Genomic DNA, 23,056 nt, shown 5'->3' on the forward strand with positions numbered 1-23,056 from the left:
GAGTGTGGAATAAAGGATTCCATTCCTACAAGAATAATTTCACTGACATGATCTGAGCAAACGTTGACATCAGGAGTTTTGAAACAGTAATGTGACCAAGGAAAAGAAGAAAAGAAATCTCGTAGGTCATCCCGTTTTGCATTCTTGTAATGCCAAACAATATGAGGTTGGGAATAGCCATGAGATAAAGGCTCCATTGGAGAAGAGACAATCACCAAGTTGAGATCTGGGGTACCCAAAGGACCACTCACTTCGACAGTGTACTTAGAAGGATTGTTTATGAGAAAAAGATGAAGTGTGTTTGCTGTATGGTTAGGATTGTCTGGTATTCTTGTAGGTAAATGAACAATCTGTGCAAGGTCATTAGTAATTGCAAAAGCCTCAGCATCAAGGAAAATTACCTCACTGTTAGGAAAATTGGACTGGAGAAAGTCAAGTTGCAAAGAGAGCAAGTCAAAGAGCTCCAAGTGATTAGTGGAGTTGGGAGAACGGTAGAGACAACAGATGAATTTGACACAATGAGGTAGAGAGATTTTAAGCAAGAGAAGATCGAAAAGAGGAGATACCAAATTACCAAGTCTCTCACAGGGAATATCAGAATGTATATATGCACAAACACCACCTTCAAGGTGAAAGGAATCATACAGCGAATAATTGGGGCAACTGAGATGAGCAGTAGTTGAATCAACCGATAACTGAGATTCTGTCAGAAAAAGTTGATCAGTAACCAAGTTACAAAGGAGGTTAGGCAGGCGAAGGCAGATTACGAGAAATCTTTGGCAAGGGATGCAAAGAAAAACAGCAAAGAGTTCTTTACTTATGTAAACTCAAGAAGGAAGGGGATGAATCAGATTGGTCCACTTGATATCGATGGGTAAACTGTTGATGATCCTGCTCAGGTAGCTAACAAACTGAATGAATATTTTGCATCGGCATTCACACATGAGGAGTTATTCAGCGAGGGGAATGCCAGAGGTCAGGCCACACCTTGAGTGCTGTATACAGGTCTGGAGGCCTCATTTCAAGAAGGATGTAGAGAAGGGCAATAAGAAGAGTGAATGGAACAAAGGGTTGGTCTTACGAGGAAAGGCTTAAGTTTTGCAAATTACAGTGTCTGGAGATTAGGCACTGGCGAGGTGATCTGATGGAGGTGTATAAAGCCTTGAATAGTTTGAGCATGCTCAATGCAGATGGGATTCTTCCTCTTGCTCAGAATAATCACCAGAGAAGGCATAAATTCAAATTGAGGAAAGACAGATGTAGGATAGATGTGCGGAAATTTGCCTTTAGCCAGCGGGTAGTTGGTGGAACAGACTTCCATCTCTTGTTGTGAAAGTGATAGCCTAAATAAATTTAAGGCTCAGCTGGACAGGTATTTCGAACGAACGGATGGGTGAAATGGGAGTGGTTTTTTTTTTTTTTTTTTTTGGCTCATGCTGCATAAGCTTGCTTTCTTGCATCATATGCCTCTACTAATGCTAATGCTAATTTTTTACCTTAATCAAGATGCTACTATATTTATTTTACCAACAAAAAATAAAAACTTGATAGAAAATATTCATGAGTAGCCATGTTATAAGTATTATTATAGCTATTTTCTTTTTCTTTTATAAAAAAATAACTACAGCCAATATGAATATATCTGATTTTCACAGTGCTCATAGTATTGCTGACTAGTTAGAAATCAAATTCAAAGACAAATAATCGCTGTGGTGTAAATAATTGCTAAGCTCTGCGGTGTAAAAATCACTTACTGAAAAAATTAGAGTAAGCTATCTGCGAAAAGATCTAAACCTCCCAAACACTTAATAGTTCATTTCACAAATATACGTGGTCTCAATTCTAATCTCAACGATATCCATTTCCACTTGCAGTCTGCCAAACACCATATACTTTTAGCATTAGCATTAGCATTAGTGGAGGCATTTGATGCAAGAAAGCAAGCTTATGCAGCATCAGCCAAAAAAATAAAAAAAAAAATAATAAATAAATAAAAAAATAAAAAATAACCACTTCCACTTCACCCCTGTGTTCATTCAAAATACCTGTCCAGCTAAGCCTTAAATTTATTTAGGCTATCAACTTCCACAACAAGGGATGGAAGTCTATTCCACCAACCAACCACCCTCTGGCTAAAGGCAAATTTCCTCACGTCTATCCTACATCTGTCTTTTCTCAATTTGAATTTATGCCCTCTCAGGTGATTATTCTGAGCAAGAGGAAGAATCCCATCAGCATTGAGCATGCTCAAACCATTCAAGGCTTTATACACCTCTATCAGATCACCTTGCCGGTGCCTAGTCTCCAGACACTGTAATTTGCAAAACTTAAGCCTTTCTTCGTAAGAACAACCCTTTGTTCCATTCACTAATCTTGTTGCCCTTCTCTCTACTTGTTCCAGCATCTCTACATCCTTCTTGAAATGAGGCCTCCAGACCTGTATACAGTACTCTAGGTGTGGCCTGACCGTTGCCTTATACAAGGGAATAATCACCTCCTTATCCCTGCTAGAAAAATTCCTATATATCATTGACAAGACACCATGAGCTACTCTTGCAGCCCGTCTGCACTGCTCAGAAAACTTCATATCTGCCTGCACAACCACCCCCAGGTCCTTTATATTCTCTACCACCGTCAGTGTAGTACCACAGAGTTCATATATGTTGCACTGGGGTTACTGTTTCCATTATGCAATACTTTACATTTGTCAATGTTAAACTTCATTTGCCACCTCTCAGCCCATCTGCTCAACCTTTCCAGATCCTGTTGCAGTAGCACAGTGTCAGTAGTGTCCTTGGCAACCCTGCCAACCTTTGTATCGTCTGCAAACTTGGACATTCAGTTTGATATACCATCATCAATATCATTTATAAATACAGAAAACAACAATGGGCCCAACACTGAACCCTGAGGGACTCCACTAATAAAATTAGTCCACGATGAACAGTGTCCACTGATTGCCACTCTCTGTCTTCTCCCCCTCAACCATCCCTTTATCCACAGCAGCAATTTGCCTCCAATGCCGCACTGCTCCAATTTGTGCAGCAGTCTTCCGTGTGCAACAGTATCAAAAGTCTTTCTAAGATCCAAATATATAATATCAAAGTTATTCCCTGCATCCAGTTCTTTTGTGACCGCATCATAGTATCCAATCAAATTGGTTAGGCAAGACTTTCCCTTAACAAAACCATGCTGTGTCCGAGCTATAACTGAAGTCTTGTCTAGATGATCCTGCAGTGCTTCTTTAACCAGTGCCTCCATTAATTTTCCTGGAACAGAAGTTAAACTCACAGGTCTGTAATTACTTGTGTCAGCCTTTGATCTCCTTTGTAAATTGGGGTGACATTTGCACAACTCCAGTCTATGGGTACCTCCCCTGAGTCCAAAGACGCCCTCATAATTATGGCTAACGGTTTGCTTACTTCCCTTGCTGCCTCCTTTAATATAACTGGATAGATCCCACCCACCCTGGGTGCCTTTTTTATGTTTATCCTCAACAATTTCTCCTCCACTTTCCTCTCAGTTATTACAAAATCATCTAGCTCACTGCCAGAGTTTACTTCACCTCTGTCATTCCCCTTCCTGAATAACGTCTCGTGTGTGAATGTAGATGCAAAATACTCGTTTAGTTTGTTAGCCACCTGAGCAGGATCCTTAACTGTTGAACTATCAATATCCAGTGGACCAATCTGATTCATCCCTTTCTTTCTAGAGTTTACATATATAAAGAACTCATTTCTATTTTTCTTTGCATCCTTTTCCAAGGATTTCTCATAATCTGCCTTTGCCTGCCTAATCTCCTTTGTGACTTAGATATAAGCTGGTCTGTAACCTTGGTTTGGTTACAGACCAGCTTATATCTATCATAGGTTTCCATGTCACCCATTAATTTATATGTATCCCATGCATTTTGTTTCTCTGCCATATGTCTCATTAGTTCATCTGACATACATTTAGGCCTAAACCTTGAACAATATTTCTTAGTTGGTATGTAAAGCCTTAGTAGCTTCCAAGATAAATTCTTTGAATGCTTCCCATTTTGAATTTGCTGTTAGTAACATCATCAGTTGCTCCCACTGTATAGAATTTAAATTCTGTCTCAGACCATCATAGTCGCCTTTACGAAAGCAAAAACCCTTCCCTTTACCCCTGATGGTAGTTACCTCTTTGAGTAAATCCACTTCAGCACACTGTGATCACTGCCACCTAGTGGTTCCATTATCTGCAGATTCTTAATGCATGAAGATTAATTGACAATACGCTATCTAGTTCTAGCTTATGCTATCTAGTTATGCTATCTTATCTACTTTTTTACAATTAAGTGTGTTCTGGTTGTTATTGTTTCCCAAGCAGTTAGTATTGTTATTAGTTGTACGGTGCAAGAAGCCCTGAGCTTTTGCTGCGCCAGCCAAAAAAAAAAAGAAGAAAATTAATAACGCACCTATTTGTTTCCCTACTGACATGGGTATTTGACCTGTAGGTAGCAATCCAGTTGAGAGCTTTGAATTTCCCCAAGTTATCAGCCTCAGCCATCCACGAAGGCAGCTTATTCAAATAATGAACAACTCATGGCTAAAAGAAAACTTCCTGCAATCCACTCTAAACCTTCCCCTTCCATAATTTGAATTTATATCCCTTAATTCTGAATTATTTATAACAGTATAAATTTTACTCTCATTCATTTTAATTTCACTTTTCAGAGCTTTCATCATCATCATCAGCCATTTTCACTCCACTGCAGGATGAAGGCCTCTCCAGCAACTTTCCAGTTCCTTCTGTTTTGAGCACTGGCCATCCATACCCACAAACTCATGAATTTCATCTATCCATCTCCCCCTTTGTCTTCCAGGTTTTCTTCTAGCTCCTCTTGGGTACCATTCTGTTATTTTCTTAGTCCATCTGTCATCATGTCTTCGAGCTATGTGTCCTGCCCAAGACCATTTTAGTTCTTTAGTTTTGATAAGAATGTCCTTTACTTGAGTTTGCTGCCTAATCCATGTGTTTCTCTTCTTATCTAACAGTGTGATTCCCAATATAATTCATTCCATTCTTTGCTGTGTAGTTCTCAGCTTCTCTTCCATTCTTTTGTGAGTACCCAAGTTTCACTTCCATAAGTCATGGTGGGGAGTATACATTGGTTCATTATTTTACGTTTCAGACAAACTGGGATATTGCTCTTTAGTATGTGACTATATTTCCTGAATGCTATCCATACAAAATTTATTTTTCTTTTGACTTCCAGCCATTTATCATTATTACAGCTAATGACTTGTCCCAAATAAGTATATGACTCCGCCTTTTCAATTACTGCTCCTTCAATCATTATTTCCCTTTCTGTGGCATATTTGTTGATCATTACTTTTGTTTTAACCATATTCATCTTTAGTCCAAAATCCTTACTAACTGTGCATAACTGATTAAGATTTTCCTCTAATTTTTTGGGATAATGGCTTATGACCACAATGTCATCTACAAATCGTAAATGGTTTAGGTACTCTCCGTTCACATTGACTCCTTTCTGCGACCAGACTAATCTTCTGAAAGCTTCCTCAAGGGCAGCAGTAAACAGCTTCGGAGATATTGTGTCTCCTTGTTGAACTCCTTTCTCTATTTTTAATTTCCTACTGTCTTTGTCTAGTCTAATAAAGGAGGTAGCGTTCTCATATATTTTCTTCAAAATCATAATATGTGGGGTATCTATGCCTTGTCTTTCTAGTGTCCGAAACATTGCCTTATGCTGTATGGAGTCAAATTCCCTTTCATAATGCACAAATGCCAGGCATAATGGTGTTTTATATTCATTTGCTTTCTCCATTAGCTGTGATATTACGTGAAGGTGATCCATAGTTGAGAATCCTGTCCTAAAGCCAGCTTGCTCTTTCGGTTGATTCTCATCAAGTATTCTTTCTAATCTGTTAGTAATGACCCTTGTGAAAAACTTGTAGATGTAGGATAACAAGCTAATTGGTCTATAATTTCGAGTTTCTGATTTATCTCCTTTCGTATGCAGCAAAACTATGATTGCATTATTCCACTGCTTAAGCGTCACACGTTTTCTAATGCACTTTGTGAAGAGCCTTGCCAGTTTTTGTGTTATGTCTCTTCCTCCCAATTTTAACAACTCTATAGTAACTTCATCTTCTCTCGGGGCTTTCTGATTCTTCATTTTACTTCAGTGCATGTTCTATCTCATCGGGAAGGATATCGAGTATGTCGCATGTGTTGCAAATTTGTGATCCATTATCCCCACTGTATAATGGATCACAAATGGATCCTTATATAAAACTTTATAGTAGTCTACTGCCATTTGAATTATGCCTTCTCTGCTGTTTATAATTACACCATCGCTATTCAAATCGAAGACTGACAAAATTAAGCCCTCAGCACCTCGGAAGCCGCCTGATGGACCCACCAAGTCCAAATAATGGGTAAATTCCTACAGTGGAATTGTCGTGGATTCCGGCAAAATATTGACGACATCAAGGCACTCCTGCAAAAGCACAAACCAGTTTGCTTTTGCATACAGGAGACTTATTTAAAGGCAAATGATGACCCCACCATGCATAACATTACCATCATTCGTAAGGATAGAATTGTGGATGGTTCTGCCCACGGAGGAGTCGCAATCCTCGTCGGCAACCAGATCCCATTTCAGGCTTTGCAGCTTACAACTAGCATTGAAGCTGTAGCAATTCGCCTTACAGTGGGGTTCTTATTAACTGTCTGCTCTGTTTATTTGCCACCTGGGATTGACATCCCCCAGAAAGACCTTGATGATCTTATCATGCAATTGCCTTCCCCTTGTTTAATTCTTGGGGATTTCAATGGACATAACACTCTGTGGGGTAGTGCTGACATCAATGGAAGGGGACGAATCATAGAGCATATGCTCACTGACAATGATCTCTCCCTCCTAAATGTGGGAACAAACACCTTCTTCCACATGCCTACCCGTACATTCTCTGCCATTGATCTTTCTATCTGCTCCCCTTCTCTCCTTCCTTCACTTACTTGGGAGGTAGAAGAAAATCCATATGGAAGCGATCACTTCCCCGTGATAACAACCCTAACTAATGGTAGACCCTGTCTGCCATTTAGTTTACCGCGGTGGAAGTTCGATCAGGCTGACTGGAATGCCTTTCAATATCTGGCAAATTTTGACATTACTACAGTCAGTCAGGAGCCAATCAATGAAGCAGTCATGTATGTCACAGAAACGATTGTCCAAGCAGCTGCAATTGCAATCCCAAAATCATCCAGCCGGTTCCCACTATTCTCCAAACCTTGGTGGAATTCAGAATGCACGGCAGCAAAAAAAGCACAAAACAAAGCGTGGGGGATATTCCGCCGATATCCCACCACTGAAAATTTAATATCATTCAAACGTGCACATGCAAAAGCACGTTATGTACGACGTCAGAGCCAAAGGAAATCTTGGATTCGTTTTATATCTTCCATAACTCAGGCTGCTAGCTCAAAAGTAGTCTGGGATAAGATCCGGAAAATGAAGGGAAAATATCCACCATGCCCTTCGGTGATCCTCGAGCACAACGGATGTTTAATTGCAGATCGAACTGCAGTTGCAAATAGTCTAGGGGAAACATTCGCAAAAATCTCTGCTATAACATCTTTCCCCACAGAGTTTTTGGCCCTGAAAAAGAAAACTGAGAAAACCCCACCGAACTTCTCTTCAAAAGGGCTTGAATCGTATAACAAGCCCTTTTTACAGGAAGAGTTAAATGCAGCACTTGCCCTCATGCATGCAAGTGCTGTAGGGTCCGATGACATCCACTACGAAATGTTAAAACACCTTTCACCACAATCTAAGGATCACCTTTTAATTCTGTTTAACAGAATTTTTATTCAGAAACAATTTCCGGATTCCTGGCAAAGGGCTATCGTCCTTGCTTTCCCAAAACCAGGAAAAGATCCTAGCAATCCAAGTAACTATCGTCCTATCGCTCTGACAAGCTGTTTGTGCAAAGTCCTGGAAAGAATGGTTAATGCACGCCTCGTATGGTATCTAGAAACAAATGGTCTGCTTTCCAGGACACAGTGCGGCTTCCGAAGAAACAGATCCACTGTGGATCATTTAATCCGATTGGAAACATCCATTCGTGATGCTTTTATTAAATCTGAGCATTTGGTAGCAGTTTTCTTTGATATTGAAAAAGCGTACGACACAGCCTGGCGATTTGGAATTTTAAAAGACCTCTATAACTTTGGTCTTAGAGGTAACCTTCCTGTTTTTATTAAAAACGTTCTTTCGAATCGCCAATTTCAAGTCCGTTTAGGATCCACCCTCTCTCGAGTTTTCTCTCAGGAAGAGGGAGTCCCACAAGGATCCGTTCTAAGTGTCACGCTTTTTGCAATCAAAATAAACTCTATCGCAGAACAACTTCCACCCACTGTAAACAATGCCCTCTATGTTGATGACTTTGCTATATTTTGTCACTCATGCAATATGAGGGTCATTGAAAGGCAACTGCAGAAAACCATTGACCATCTTAGAGCTTGGTCTTTGGCTAATGGGTTCAGATTTTCATCACAGAAGACTGTTTGTGTACATTTCTGTCGCAAACGTAATCTTCATCCTGACCCAGAATTAAGGCTTGGGCAAAATAACATCCCAGTTGTAGCAGAATTCAAATTCCTTGGACTTATTTTCGACAAAAAGCTGACATTTTTACAACACATTCGTCAGCTGAGGACAAGATGTGTCAAAGGGCTTAATATCCTTCGTGCCCTTTCGTCAACTTCATGGGGCGCAGATCGTTCTACCCTTCTTCGCCTTTACCGAGCACTTGTCCGTTCCAAACTCGACTATGGGTCTCAGGTTTATGGTTCTGCTAGAGATAGTGCACTTCGGTGGTTAGATCCAATCCACCATCAAGCCATCCGGACAGCCACTGGAGCATTTCGCACATCTCCTATCCAAAGCCTTTACGTTGAAGCAAATGAACCATCTCTATCTCTTCGACGTAAGCAGTTGTCCTTACAGTACGCCTTCAAATTAAAATCCCTGCCCGATCATCCCACGTGGCCATCCGTTTTTGAGCCGCGCTGGGAAAACCTCTACAACACCCGTCGGACTGCCAACAAACCTTTTGGTATTCGCATTCAAGGGCTGCTGAATGAGCTCAACTTGACGATAGACAAAGTTGCCCAGTCACCAAGGCAATTCTTTCCACCCTGGCATGCTTATTTTCCAACTTGCGACTTCTCCATTAAGATCTGGGAGAAGGCTACGACACCGCCATCTGCCTACCAGCAACTCTTTGCATCACATAGACAGCAGTATTCTGACTTTCTGCCAATCTATACAGATGGCTCAAAGTTAGAATGTCATGTGGGATCTGCTGTTGTGTTTCCTCACAAAACAATATCCTATATGATCCCACAAGAAACTAGCATCTATACTGCTGAGTTGCATGCAATACAAGCAGCCCTAGATCACATTAAAAATCGCGACTACCAGAGGTATATGATTTATTGTGATTCATCAAGCGCGTTACAGGCTCTGGTATCAGTGAGTTTTAACCCTCATCCGATCCTGTCCAGGATCCGGCAGATTCTTTTTTCTCTCATAGAATCGGAATATGATATTCGCTTTTGCTGGATCCCAAGCCACATTGGGATCCGGGGAAATGAATCGGCTGATGCCGCTGCTAAATCAGCCATTTCCCTGGATAATCATTGTCTGTCAGTCCCCTATACAGACTACAGGCAAATAATACGTTCTAAATTACTCTCCCAATGGCAAGATTCTTGGCACGGACAGGCCACAAATAAATTACATCACATTAAGCCTGTAATTGCACAATGGCAGTCCAGTCTACGCAGGGACCGAAGAGAGGAAGTTGTTCTTGCTCGGCTCCGCATAGGTCATAGTCATCTAACGCATTCCTACTTGCTGAGGGCGGATGACCCACCTATGTGCGAGATATGTAATGTAATTTTAACCGTCAATCACATTTTTGTAGAATGTCCTGTTTTTATTCAAGCACGACGCTTGTGTTTTACTGATTTTAATAATTTGACTGAGCCATTTACACTCAGTCAGATAATATGTGACAGAGACAATATGTCTGACGTTTTTAACTTTTTACAATTTATTAATGTTTATACAAAGATCTAAGTTTTATGCTTTTACTTTTATACCATTTTAAACATAATAATTAACTGTTTGACATGGTAGCTTTTGCTACCAAAATGTTTAACAACATTTTAAATTTGTCTTGGCGCATTATGGCCTTAGCTGCCAATGCGCCATTAAAAAACCAAACCAAACCATCGCTATTCTTCAGTTTCAGTATCATTTGTCTTTCTGTATTACTGCTCATAGCTGCTGATTTAAATCCTTTGTTTTCCCTTAATGCTTGTTCTACTTTTATTGTGTTAAATCTTCTTATGTCCTCTCTGAGTCTCTTTGTAATGGCTTTGCATAACTCAGTATACTCAATTTTCTTTTTGTCAGTGTTTATCTTGCTCTTCATTTTTCGCCTTCGGTTCATCATAACAAGTGTTTCTTTACTAATTTTTTCTACTTTGGATTTCTTTTTCCCTATAGGTTTCTTGGGCTTTATCACTTTCAGAAAGTTGTAATATTCCTCGTTGATATCTTGGTCCTGAGCAGTCTGCAGAAGCTCAAACTTGTTCTTAAGTTCCAGTACATACTGCTTTTTCTCCTCTTCTGTTATCTCAAAGACCTTTGTATTATTTACTCGGGTCAGTTTTTTCCTTTCCTACATCTATATCAAGTGTACATCTTACCATTCTGTGATCACATTCAACATTTACTTTATTCAGGATGGTAACATCATTCACAATATATCTTCTGTTAGTGAGGAAGAAGTCGATTTCATTAGTTGTTAATCCATTTGGACTCTACCATGTCCACTTTCTGTTCACCCTTTTCTTGAAAAAAGTGTTCATTACTGACAATCCTTGAGATTCTGCAAATTCCACAAGTCTTTCGCCTCTTTCATTTCTTTCACCAATTCCAAAATTTCCTATAGTTCCCCTTTCTGTGCTGTTTCGTCTTTTTCCAACCTTAGCATTGAAGTCCCCCATAATAATAGTGTAGTGGGTTTTCTGCTCATCTAGAAGACTCTCAATTTCGATGTACATTTCTTCAACCTCTTCATCATCATGGCTTGATGTTAGTGCATAAATAATTATAACTTTTAGCTTGTACCTCTTAGAAATCTTGAGTCTTGACACCCTTTGTGATGTACTTTTGAATTCCAAAATGTTGTTTTTTAAATCTTTATGGACCAGAAACCCAACTCAACCTTCACTTCTTTCACTGTTTCCGTTGGTGTACAGCAGATTTCCACTTGATAAACTTCAGAGCCTTATACACCTCAATCAAATATCTTTTTTTTTTAATTTTTTTTTTACGTAAACCCCAAACATGAGAGGTATTGGAACCTATAGTACTTAGTACTGTGCTTGGGTTGGTGGTTGAGAAGACGAAAGAAGATATTTGTTGACATTAGACTTGAACTTCTGTAGACTGTAATTTTCAGGAAATACGTACGAAGGAAGGTTGTTCCAGAAAACGGCATTTGAATGAATAAACGAGGAAGATGAACAGTTGGTTCTGTGAGTTTGAAGTTGGACAGTAAATGGATGTTGGCTGGTGGCGGCACGTGTTCAGACTGTTTTGAAAGTGAGAGTGGGAATTATAGAAACGAATTCAGAAGAACAGTGCCCATGGAAGTATCTGTAGAAGAGGCATGCAGCAGAAACAGTACGTCTATGAGACAGCGAGTGGAGAGACTCTGTTAGAGATGAATCATTAATTAACCTAACTGCCCTCTTCTGAATGGAATCAAGAAACCTGAGAGAGGTTTTGGGGGCACCACCCCAGATGTGGGAACAATAATCCATGGTAGGGCAGATTTGCGATTTGTACAGAGTGAACAGCTGTTTGGAAGAAAAGTAACGCTGAGAGCGAAAGAGAAAACCAAGTTTTTTAGATGCAGAGGAGGCATTATTTGTAATGTGCTTGTGCCAAGAGAGATTAGAAGTCAGGGTAATCCCCAAAAGAGATATATCATTTTGCCTAGAAATTAGTGTCACCAAAGATAAGCATAGGAGCAGAAGAATCCTTTTTTCGAGATATAAGACAAAACTGAGTTTTAGAAGGATTGAAATCAACTAAGTTGTCTTTGCCCCACTGGAAAATTACCTGGAGATGAGCATTTAAGGAATTGGTAGCAGATTTTCGAGAAGTTGAAGCTGATTGAGCAGAACAAGGTTTCTTAAAATGGAAAGTGGAAAGCAATGTGCTATCATCGCAAAAGTATGGATAGGATTTCCAGTCAATGGAAGAAGGTCATTAATATTCAAGAGGAAAAGAGTGGAGGGGAAAGAACTGAACCTTGGAGGACACCAGCATTAGTGGAAAAGTTAGAAGACAGAGAGCCATCTACCATCACCCTCAGTGAGCGATCAGAGAGAAAATTGGATAACCAATTCCAAAAAACAGTTGGCAAACCATAAGATGGAAGCTTGTTTAGAAAACACGATCCGACATGTGAAACAAGATCGAAAGCCTTTGAGATGTCATAGAGCAACTGCTTGTGTTTCACTGAACTTTTCCATTGAATTAGTCCATAAATTGGTAACATAAGCCAGAATATCACCAGTGGATCGACACTGATGGAATCCATACTGACAATTGTTGATCAGACAGAAGTAGTTTAAGTAGTTTAAACTACTTAAACCATTACCAACTATTAAACTACTTTTCTAAGTAGTTTAAGAGTTGGTGGTTAATTGATTTCTCCATTACTTTAGAAAGGGTAGAAGTAATTGAAATGGGATGATAATTGGATGTGAGGGATTTGTCACTCTTTTTAGGAACTGTCTGGATATGAGCAAATTTCCAAGGAGAAGGAAAAACACCTTTGGAATAAGAAAGTGAAAAAAGGTGGCAAAGAACAGGAGTAAGTTCAGGAGTACAGGTTTTGAGAACAATTGGAGAAATACTATCAGGACCTGGAGCTTTCTTAGTATCAAGATTTGTCAAAATCCTTCTGACATTCTTTTGATGGAAGACCACAGGAGGCATTGAATGGAGCGTGTTGGGAATGGTGGGAGGTGTTTTACCAAGATCATTAATACGTGAGTTGGAAGAAAAATGGGATGCTAGCTGGTCAGCTTTATCCTTGGCCGAAGTGACAAAGAACCATCTGGTTTGGACAGATGTGGGAGCAGGGATGGGCAAAAGTTGCAGCCAATAGCTTTGGCAAGAGACCAGAATGCTTGGCTACCATTAGGGCAAGATGCAAGTTTGCAGCTAATGAAATTTCAAATAATTTTTGAAAGGAAGCTGGTATCTTGGTCGTGGGCAGAGAAAAAAAGTTTTATTTTCATGAAAAGCGCTAAAAATGCTGGGGCAGTTACCTATCCCGTACAGCTTATGAAAGGTTAATATGGATACCATAAGTGATAAGCATTAAAAATATTATCTTTTATTTTTCAACATGTTTACCTTGATCTTTACCGTGAACACTGGAGAGGTATGAATCACACTTGTAAACATAGTACATTATTTTCAAACATATCCATAGATTAATCTGAACCTAATTTAATCGATTTTAAAGGCATTACATTTTTTATGAAAACCAGTTAATCTGGTTTTCATAAAAAATGTAATGCCATTATAATCGAGAAAGAGTGCAGTTGCACATACTCTTTGAGTGGACCAAGGTTGACCTGGTGGTCGTGCCGGAGTATAAACAAGAATTTTAGTATTATGACTATATTTTTGAATGTAATATTATTACTCTAGCATTCATATTTAAGGTTAGAAACAAGTGAACTAGGCAAACTAGTACATAAATACAGCATGTTTTAGCTAAGTTAAAAAAAAATGAACTCCCATGCATGTCTGTAATGGTGTATAAAGCATGCAACTCTCTTTTCATATTCTGTAGTTCAACTAATTGCCTTTGGAATATCTCATACTATCTACTAAATTTTAAACATGTATGCTTCAGGTATCCACACTTTTACAACTTTTATCATGTTAAAATAGCAGATAGATACCACATGGCATTTCTTTCTCTATCAATAGATTATCATGCATAATTTTACATAGATCAAAAACTGGGGGAAATTTGCCAAGGCTACATTCATTTATTTTTCAGCATCATGCTGCAAGCAGTTTTCCTGTTATTAGCAACTAAAAGTTGAAAGTTCTGGTCTTCTACATAATTAGCATGTATTTTTGTATGTGAATAATGGCTGAGGGAGTGGAAATCAATGAGACACATAATCTGCTTACCAAGTGCTGCAGTTGTTTTTGTTTTTGTGATAGATGATGCTTTATCCAAATAAGAGAAAAATAGTGTAAATATAGGTCTGTACATTTTACACATGAGAACTTCTGTATTTATATTTGCATGTATAAAAGTGGTGTGTTTTTGTCTAATATAATGGATAAGATAACATTGGACTTCAATTAATTAAACAGCATGCTGATTAGTTCTTGAATTGCATGGAGAATTTATAACACTAATAATTTTATGAAATAATGTGGTTTACAGATGCTGTAACAGTAGTGCTGTATATGATGATGGTAGGATTTTCTGAAGCAGATTATGTTACAGCTGAACAGGTAAATTATTTTTTTCAAGATAGGAATTAAGTATTTTTGGTTTATATTTTGATATAAGACTAATTGAATAGAGCTTTAATTAGAATTTTTATTGACCTGTTTATAGGTTGCTGTTGGAATTGCTGCATTTTTCTGTGTTAGCATTGGAGGTTTAATTATTGGTATTATAATGGGAATTGTGACAGCCCTGATAACCAAGCACACAAAGGGTGTAAGAGGTAAGTCTCGCTCTGCATATTTGAACTGTGCATAGTTTATTTCTTTTATTTTCCAGTGTAATGATTTTCTTGACCTGCAACATTTTTTATGGTTTGGACTGTTATTCTTGATATGCAAAATAAATTTCAAAGTAAGTGGACGATATATAAATGCCATGCACTTTTTTTTATGTTAAAATTTAAATACAGTAAACACTCGATTTAACAGACTTCAGAAATAAATGACAGCATTCACTGAACCAGGCTTTTTGTCTGTGTGGAAACCTGTGATTTAACAGCTTCATTCTGATTGTATTTACTATCAGTTAACATATTTTCATAATAAAATAAATTTAACTTGCAGCTAATGAGATGGCTAACCATACTTATAAATACAGCATTTGACAATGCTAATTAACAAAATATATTTTTTTCCCCATCCAAGATGTAAACATACTTTTCTAAACCAGTTTGGCCTGCTGATTTCAAATTTGTTCTCAGTTTTTTCTAGGACATGTAATTTTCATAACACAACTAGTGATAATATCAATATAGGTTGATTAAGACAATTTACAAAAACACACGGTATTGGTTAAAATTACATGTTTATCACTTTTAAATTTAATTTTTAATTTAAATCCAATATACTTTATGCACATAGGTAAAATAATTTTAACTAAATTTTTAACTAAATAATTATCTTAATAATAATTTTAACTAAGGACAGACAGAACAGAAGGGGTGAAGGGGTTATGCTCTTAGTTAAGAAGCATATTAAATCTAAGGCAGTGCATCAAGTCGACATGGTTGACCAGTGCAACGTTGAGTCAATTTGGTATCATGTGGTATCAGCAATGGGAAAACAAAACTGAGAGTAGGAGTGTGTTATAGGCCTAATGGGTGTGATGAGTACACTAAACAGCTATACAGAGAAATAGAGTGGGCCTGTAAATCAGAATGTGTTATAATGGGGTATTTTAACTTTTCAGATGTTGACTGGAATTTGTTGGTTGGTCACTCACGCAAGACTTTTTTAGAATTTTTGGATGACTGTTTTCTAAAGCAGCATGTCAGAGAGAGGCAACAAGAGGTAGCAGTACTCTTGATCTGGTTATTAGCAATGATTCTTAATGCATTAAGGCTCTGCAGGTAAAAGACCCACTGGATGGCAACGATCTACCGTGTACTAATGTGGAATTTAATTAAAGACATAACTACTCTTAAGGGTAAAGGGCTTTTACTTTTGTAAGGGTGACTACAGTGATTTCAGACAGTTTTTGAATTCTATGAAATCATTACCTAGAAATTGTCATTGCACACAACAAGTACAATGTATGCATATTGGGTTTCATGATGATTTCTAGGTAACGTAACACTTTTTTCCAAATAACGCAAGTAAAAACGTTTTTAATGTCAAAAAAGCAAATTCTAAATGGGAATCATAGAAGCTACTAGGCTTTCTTACCAACAAAGAAATACTGCTCAAGTTTAAGACCTAAATGGATGTCATATGAATAATTGAGACATGTGGCAGAGAGCAGAAGTGAATGGGATGCATATAAATTATCAGGTGATACAGAAGCGTATGGTATATATAAATTAGTCTGTAATCAAGCCACAAAAGTAGTTAGGCAAGTTAAGGCAGATTATGAGAGGTCTCTGGGAAAGAATGCAAAGAAAAGCATCAAAGACTTCTTTGTTTATATTAACAGTAGAAGAAAGAATTGAATCATATCGGGCCACTTGGAGTCAGTGGTTTAACTGTTGATGACCCTGCTCATGTTGCTGAAAAATTGAATAGGTATTGTGCATCTATATTCACATATGAGGAATTCTTTAGGGGAGGAGATGCCAGAGGTTTATCAAATCTAACAGGGAGCTAAATGACTTTGTGATAACTGAAAGGAAAGTGTAAGAGAAATTTTGAAGCTGAACACAAGAAAGGTGCCTGTGGTGGATGGAATCTACCCAATTATTTTAAGGGAGGCAGCAAAGAAGGTAATCAAACCCTTAGCCATAATTATGAGAGCATCTTTGGATTTAAGGGAGGGCCCTATGGACTGGAGAGATGTTTGAATATATCCCAATTCATAAAGGGGATCAAAAGATGACATGAATAATTACAGACCTGTTAGTGTAATGTCTTTTCTGAGAAAAATAATAGTCACTGGTTAAAGAAGTAATGCAGGACCATCTAGACAGGAATGCAGTTATACTGGTCACAGCATGGATTTATTAAGGGTGGTCTTGTATGACCTCTAATATTTGCTGATGCTATCGAGGCAGTGTTAGGTGGGTCGGAAAACTGCTAGCTTGGGGGGGATACTCAGACTAAAAGGTTAACAGTGGCACAGGTAAAGGCAAAAGTGATTCTTGAATTGCTTAGCATTAGTAGAGGCATATGATGCAATAAAGCAAGCTTATGCAGCATCAGCCAAAAAAAAAACTGCTCCCACTTCACCCCTCCATTCGTTCCAAATACCTGTCCAGCTGAGCCTTAAATTTATTTAGGCTATCAACTTCCACAACAAAAGATGGAAGTCTGTTCCATAAACCAACTACCCGCTGGCTAAAGGCAAACTTCTGCTCATCTGTTAGAATGAGCAGCAGCCTGGAAAGCAAGGCAATGGAGATTTCCAGGACTGTTGGGAGTCATAGTGGAACAAATAAATACATGGGCTGTGTTAGGGTAACTAAGAGTAGAAACAGGTACATGTATACTTGCATGTACACCAATTCTAGGAGTATAGTTAATAAATTTGATGAGCTTGAAGTGCTAGTCAAGACATCAAAGGCAGATATTCTTGGGATATCAGAGGATATCATACAGGTCAGGAAGACTCATTTTAGGAAGGATGTAGAGTTGCTAGAACAAGTACAGAGAAAGGCAACAAGACTGGTGAGTGGAACAAATTGTTGGTGTTACGAAGAAAGACTCAAGTTCTGCAAATTGCAGCTTCTGGAGACTAGGCACCTGCGAGATGATCTAATTGAGGTGTATAAGGCCTTGAATGGATTGAATAAACTCAATGCTAATGGGATTCTTTCTCTTGCTCAGATTACTCACCTGAGGGGACATAAATTCAAATTGATGACAGATAATTGTAGAATAGATGTGCAGAAATTCACCTTTAGCCAGCAGGTGGTTGATAGTTGGAACAAACTTCCATCTGTTGTAGTGGAGGTCAGCAGCTTAAATAAGTTCAAGGCAGAACTAGACAAACATTTGGAGTGAATGGATGGGTGAAATGGGAAGATTTTTTTTTTTTTGGCTGATGCTATATAAGCTTGCTTTCTTGCATCATATGCCTCTATTAATGCTAATGCTAATTTTACACATTCATAAATGTTTACATTAATCTTTATACATTCATATTTATGAATGTGCAAACAACAATAAACAAATAAATAATAATTATATTCATGTAGGTTGGTTGAATAGGTATTATGAGTGTGTAATCATTCTCATCATGTTCATATAATTGGTCTCATCACAAAAACTAGATGTATTAGAGAAAAACCAAAAACAGATTTGGAATCAGCATCCAAAGATATATCTACTCTGCATGCATATTTTTTTTCATCAGAAAAAAAATATTTCTTGACTTGTGTAATCAGATAGAAAAACTGAAATACTGCTTGAAGTGTTTTTGTTCTCTTTTATGATTGTTGAAGTACTTCAACAATTGATGTACTTAATTGATGTTTGTAGTTTCTTCTAATATCAAGAAACTGTTAACAAGCTGAAATTTATACACTGCATGGTGAAAGTCTAATTAATAGCAAAATTCATTTGTGAGATGAGAAATTTGGCTCCTGTATTAATTTAGCTTATGGTGCTGTAATTCATTCATTACTGCCAACAAGAAGCGTGATGTAAAGTTTTCCCATTATAGCACTGCCCTTTATTTTCTGCCATGTGCTGTAGTTTGAAACTTCACATTTCCATTTTTCTTTTTTTTTAATGGCATAACTAGCAATTTCTGCAAGCATATGTATTTTGTTTGAGTTTAATGGATAGCCAAATTTAATGGACTGGTCCTTACCCATATGGCCCTTTAAATCAAGGTTTTACTGCATGTATTCCAGACTGCTACTACCTTGTGACTCTAGATTTCCACTTGATGCTGTATTAAATATATAAGTAAATTACAATAAGTAAATAAGTAAGTAAATTACAATAAGTAAATAAGTAAGTAAATTACAATAAGTAAATAAGTAAGTAAATTACAATAAGTAAATAAGTAAGTAAATTACAATAGTTTAGAAACATGAATTAGATGGGTCAGTGATACAGATTAAGTTGTTAACACTCCTCTTTGATATGATTTCTCCAGGTTTCAAACAAAACTTTATTTGACATTTTTTTATTTTTATAGTTGTGGAACCACTTGCGATGCTCGCCATAGCTTATTTTTCATATCTGCTTGCAGAAATGGTACACTTCTCTGGAATTATCAGGTATTCGTTATAAATACAATTACTCTATTTTGTTATAAATATAATTACAATATTGTAATAATATTACTTAATTTTTACTTAATATTACTTAATCTGATACCATCAGCAACCTACCTTTCATGAAAAGTGGTGACATATCCTGTCTTGTCTTGTATGAAAGCATTTTCCCTCAGTAGTTCTTTGTCTTTGGAACAAATCAGTCGCAGGTACTCATGTTTAGAGACTAGAAAGGGGGAAGGATAATTCAGGGATATCTCACTGCTGCATTAATGCCTTCATAGCCCCAGTCACATGACACTCTACATTTTTGTATAAGATTTTGAAATTACTGGACCCACCTGGTCGCAGTACGATATGGCAGTGTGGTCATACCCACACGCAGTAGCAAGATCTAATTGCTGACAAGGTCAGAAAATGCTGATCAGGCAAAATACAGGATGTGTCAAGTTAGGAGTTACAATGTAGAGCTTGTTGAAATAAAATCAAGAACAATTTTGATATTATTACCAACTCCAGGTTATTAAATATGGATACAAACCTTCTTAATTTGATAATTCTTTACTGTTGCATTTTTTACTTTTTTATTGGTTATATGAGAAATCATACAGAACATTGGTGTCTATTTTGGTATGCTGACTGGTCACCATTTCTTATATCTGCCACTGGCCCATACTTCATGCAAACAACAGAAGCATTCTTTTGTGTTTTTCCTCTCTGAAATTTTTTATCCAAATTCAGAGCACCTTTATTCTTCTCTGGTAAGTGAAAAAGTTTTCCCATTTATATATCGTTACTAAACTACTGCTGTACAACTATTAATTCTCTCTTTGTACCCCCACCCCCCATCATATACGGTCTGTGTCACATAATTCCTGCTCACATGCAAGATGACAGAGAGATACATATATGCAGTATGTATCTCTCTGTCATCTCTATATTTGCCATATAATTGCAACTATTAATTATAGCCTATTCAAATAAGCAGAAACTGACATTATAGTAGTAGTAATAGAGCAATTAAAGAAAGCAAGCTTATATAGCATCAGCCAAAAAAAATAAAAAATATATATTTCACACATCCGTTCACTTTAAAATTTTGTCCACTTCCTCCTTGAATTTATTTAAGCTATCAACTTCCACAACAACAGATGGAAGTTTGTTCCACCAATCAACTACCCGCTGGCTAAAGGCAAATTTCCGCACATCTATTCTACAACAGACTTTCCTCAATTTGAATTTATGCTCCCTCAGGTTTGTAATCTGATCAAGAGGAAGATTCCCATCAGAATTGAGCCTGCCCAACCCATTCAAGGCCTTATATACCTCAATCAGATCATCCTCACATGTGCCTAGTCTCCAGATGCTGCAATTTGCAGAACTTAAGCCTTTCTTGGTAAGAGGACCCCTTCATTCCCCTCACCAATCTTGTACCCCTTCTTGGTACTCGCTCAAGCAACTCTACATTATTGCTAAAATGAGGCCCCCAGACCTGTATGCAGTACTCAAGGCATGACTTGACCATTGCCTTATAAAAAGGGATAAAAAGAGGCCAAAATGGATGTCCGATGAACTAATGAGACTCATGGCAGAGAAGAAAAATGCATAAATTGTCAGGCCTGTGGTAGATACAACCTAGTCTGTAATCAAGTCACAAAGGAGGTTAGGCAAGCGACGGAAGATTATGAAAAATCTTTGAAAAAGGATGCAAAGATAAACAGCAAAGACTTCTTTACTTATATAAACTCTAAAAGAAAGGGGATGAAACAGATTGGTCCACTTGATATCAATGGTTTGACTGTAGATGATCATTCTCAGATAGCTGCCGAACTAAATGAGTATTTTGCATCTACATTCACACATGAGGAGTTATTCAAGGAGGAGAGGGCCAGATGTTTATCAAACTCGAAGAGGGAGTTAAATGCTTTTGTAATAACTGAGAGCAAAGTGGGGAGAAACTGCTGAAGTTAAACATAAGAAAGGCACGTGGGAAGATGGGATCTATCCAGTTATATTAAAGGGGTGGCAAAGGAACTAAGCAAACCCATAGCCATAATTATGAGAGCATCCTTGGACTTTGGGGAAGTCCCCACGGACTGGAGAGATACAAATGTATCTCCAATTCACAAAGGGGAATCAAAGGGTGACACAGTAATTACAAATCTGTTAGTTTAACTTCTGTTCTGGGGAAAATAACGGAGTCACTCGTTAAAGAAGCATTGCAGGATCATCTAGACAAGACAGCAATAATAATTCAGACACAGCATGGGTTTGTCAAGGGGAAATCTTGTCCATTCCATCCAATTTGATTGGTGTGATCACAAAGGAACTGGATGCAAAAAATAATTTTGATATCATATACTTGGATTTCAGGAAAGCTTTTGATTCTGTTGCACATGGAAGACTACTGTACAAATTGGAGCAGTATGGCCTTAAGGGCAAGTTGCTACAATGGATAAAAGGATGGTCGAGTGGGAGAAGACAGAGAGTGGTAATCAATGGATACTGTTTTATGTGGACTAATGTTATTAGTGGTGTCTCTCAGGGTTTGGTGTTGGTCCCATTTTTTTTGTATATTTACGAATGATATTGATGAGCCGACCAGGCTAGCTGGATGGTAAAGTGCATGCCTGGCAACCCAAAGGTCGTGGGTTCGAATCCCGCCTCGGGCTTGGATCAGAGTACAAAATGCTAAAACCTTGGGAGGTGCAATATGGCCACAGAAGCTGATGTGCCAACAACTAACAAAAAAAAAAAAAAAAAAAAAAAAGATATCAATGAAGGTATATCAAGCTTAATGTTAAAAGTTTACAGATGATACAAAGGTTGGCAGGGTCGTTAATAACAGTAATGGCAGTATGCTGCTGCCACAGGATCTGGAAAAGTTGGGTATATGGGCTGACAAGTGGCAACTGAAGTTTAATACTGACAAATGCAAAGTACTGAATATGGGTAGCAGTAACCCCAGAGAAATGTACCAACTGGGTGGTGTTACACTCAGGGTAGTGGAGAATGAAAGAGATCTGTGGGTAATCGTTCAATCAGATATGAAGTTTTCTGAGCAGTTAGCATTAGCATTAGCATTAGCATTAGTAGAGGTATTTGATGCAAGGAAGCAAGCTTATGCAGCATCAGCCAAAAAAAAAAAGAAAAAAAAGTAACATAAATAAATAAAAATAACCACTTCCACTTCACCCCTCTGTTCGTTCGAAATACCTGTCCAGCTGAGCCTTAAACTTATTTAGGCTATCAACTTCTACGACAAGGGATGGAAGTCTGTTCCACCTACCAACCACCCGCTGGCTAAAGGCAAATTTCCGCACTTCTATCCTACATCTGTCTTTCCTCAATTTGAATTTATGCCCTCTCAGGTGATTATTCTGAGCAAGAGGAAGAATCCCATCAGCATTGAGCATGCTCAAACCATTCAAGGCTTTATACACCTCTATCAGATCACCTCGCTGGTGCCTAGTTTCCAGACACTGTAATTCACAAAACTTAAGCCTTTCTTCGTAAGAGCAACCCTTTGTCGCATTCATCAATCTTGTTGCCCTTCTCTGTACTCGTTCCAGCAGCTCTACATCCTTCTTGAAATGAGGCCTCCAGGCCTGTATACAGTACTCTAGGTGTGGCCTCACCATTGCCTTATACAAGGGAATAATCACCTCCTTATCCCTGCTAGAAAAATTCCTATATATCATTGACAATACACCATGAGCTACTCTTGCAGCCCGTCTGCACTGTCAGAGAACTTCATATCTGCCTGCAC

General features: G+C 38.0%; 1 protein-coding gene across 4 annotated transcripts in view; it reads left to right on the plus strand.

Moving 5' to 3' along the window:
* LOC150076113 (Na(+)/H(+) exchanger beta-like) overlaps positions 1-23,056 on the plus strand; it is a 493,086-nt gene that overhangs the window by 358,083 nt on the left and 111,947 nt on the right. For all 4 annotated transcript variants that reach the window (XM_090387862.1, XM_090387861.1, XM_090387863.1 and 1 more), the window contains 3 exons: positions 14,562-14,632; positions 14,739-14,850; positions 19,209-19,290. In XM_090387862.1, coding sequence (XP_090243988.1) covers positions 14,562-14,632; positions 14,739-14,850; positions 19,209-19,290 — 265 coding nt within the window. The remainder of the gene's footprint in view (positions 1-14,561; positions 14,633-14,738; positions 14,851-19,208; positions 19,291-23,056) is intronic.

This window comes from Mastigoproctus giganteus, chromosome 13 (assembly GCF_048544385.1).
Source record: "Mastigoproctus giganteus isolate SK-2022 chromosome 13, ASM4854438v1, whole genome shotgun sequence".
NCBI classification, from domain to species: domain Eukaryota; kingdom Metazoa; phylum Arthropoda; class Arachnida; order Uropygi; family Thelyphonidae; genus Mastigoproctus; species Mastigoproctus giganteus.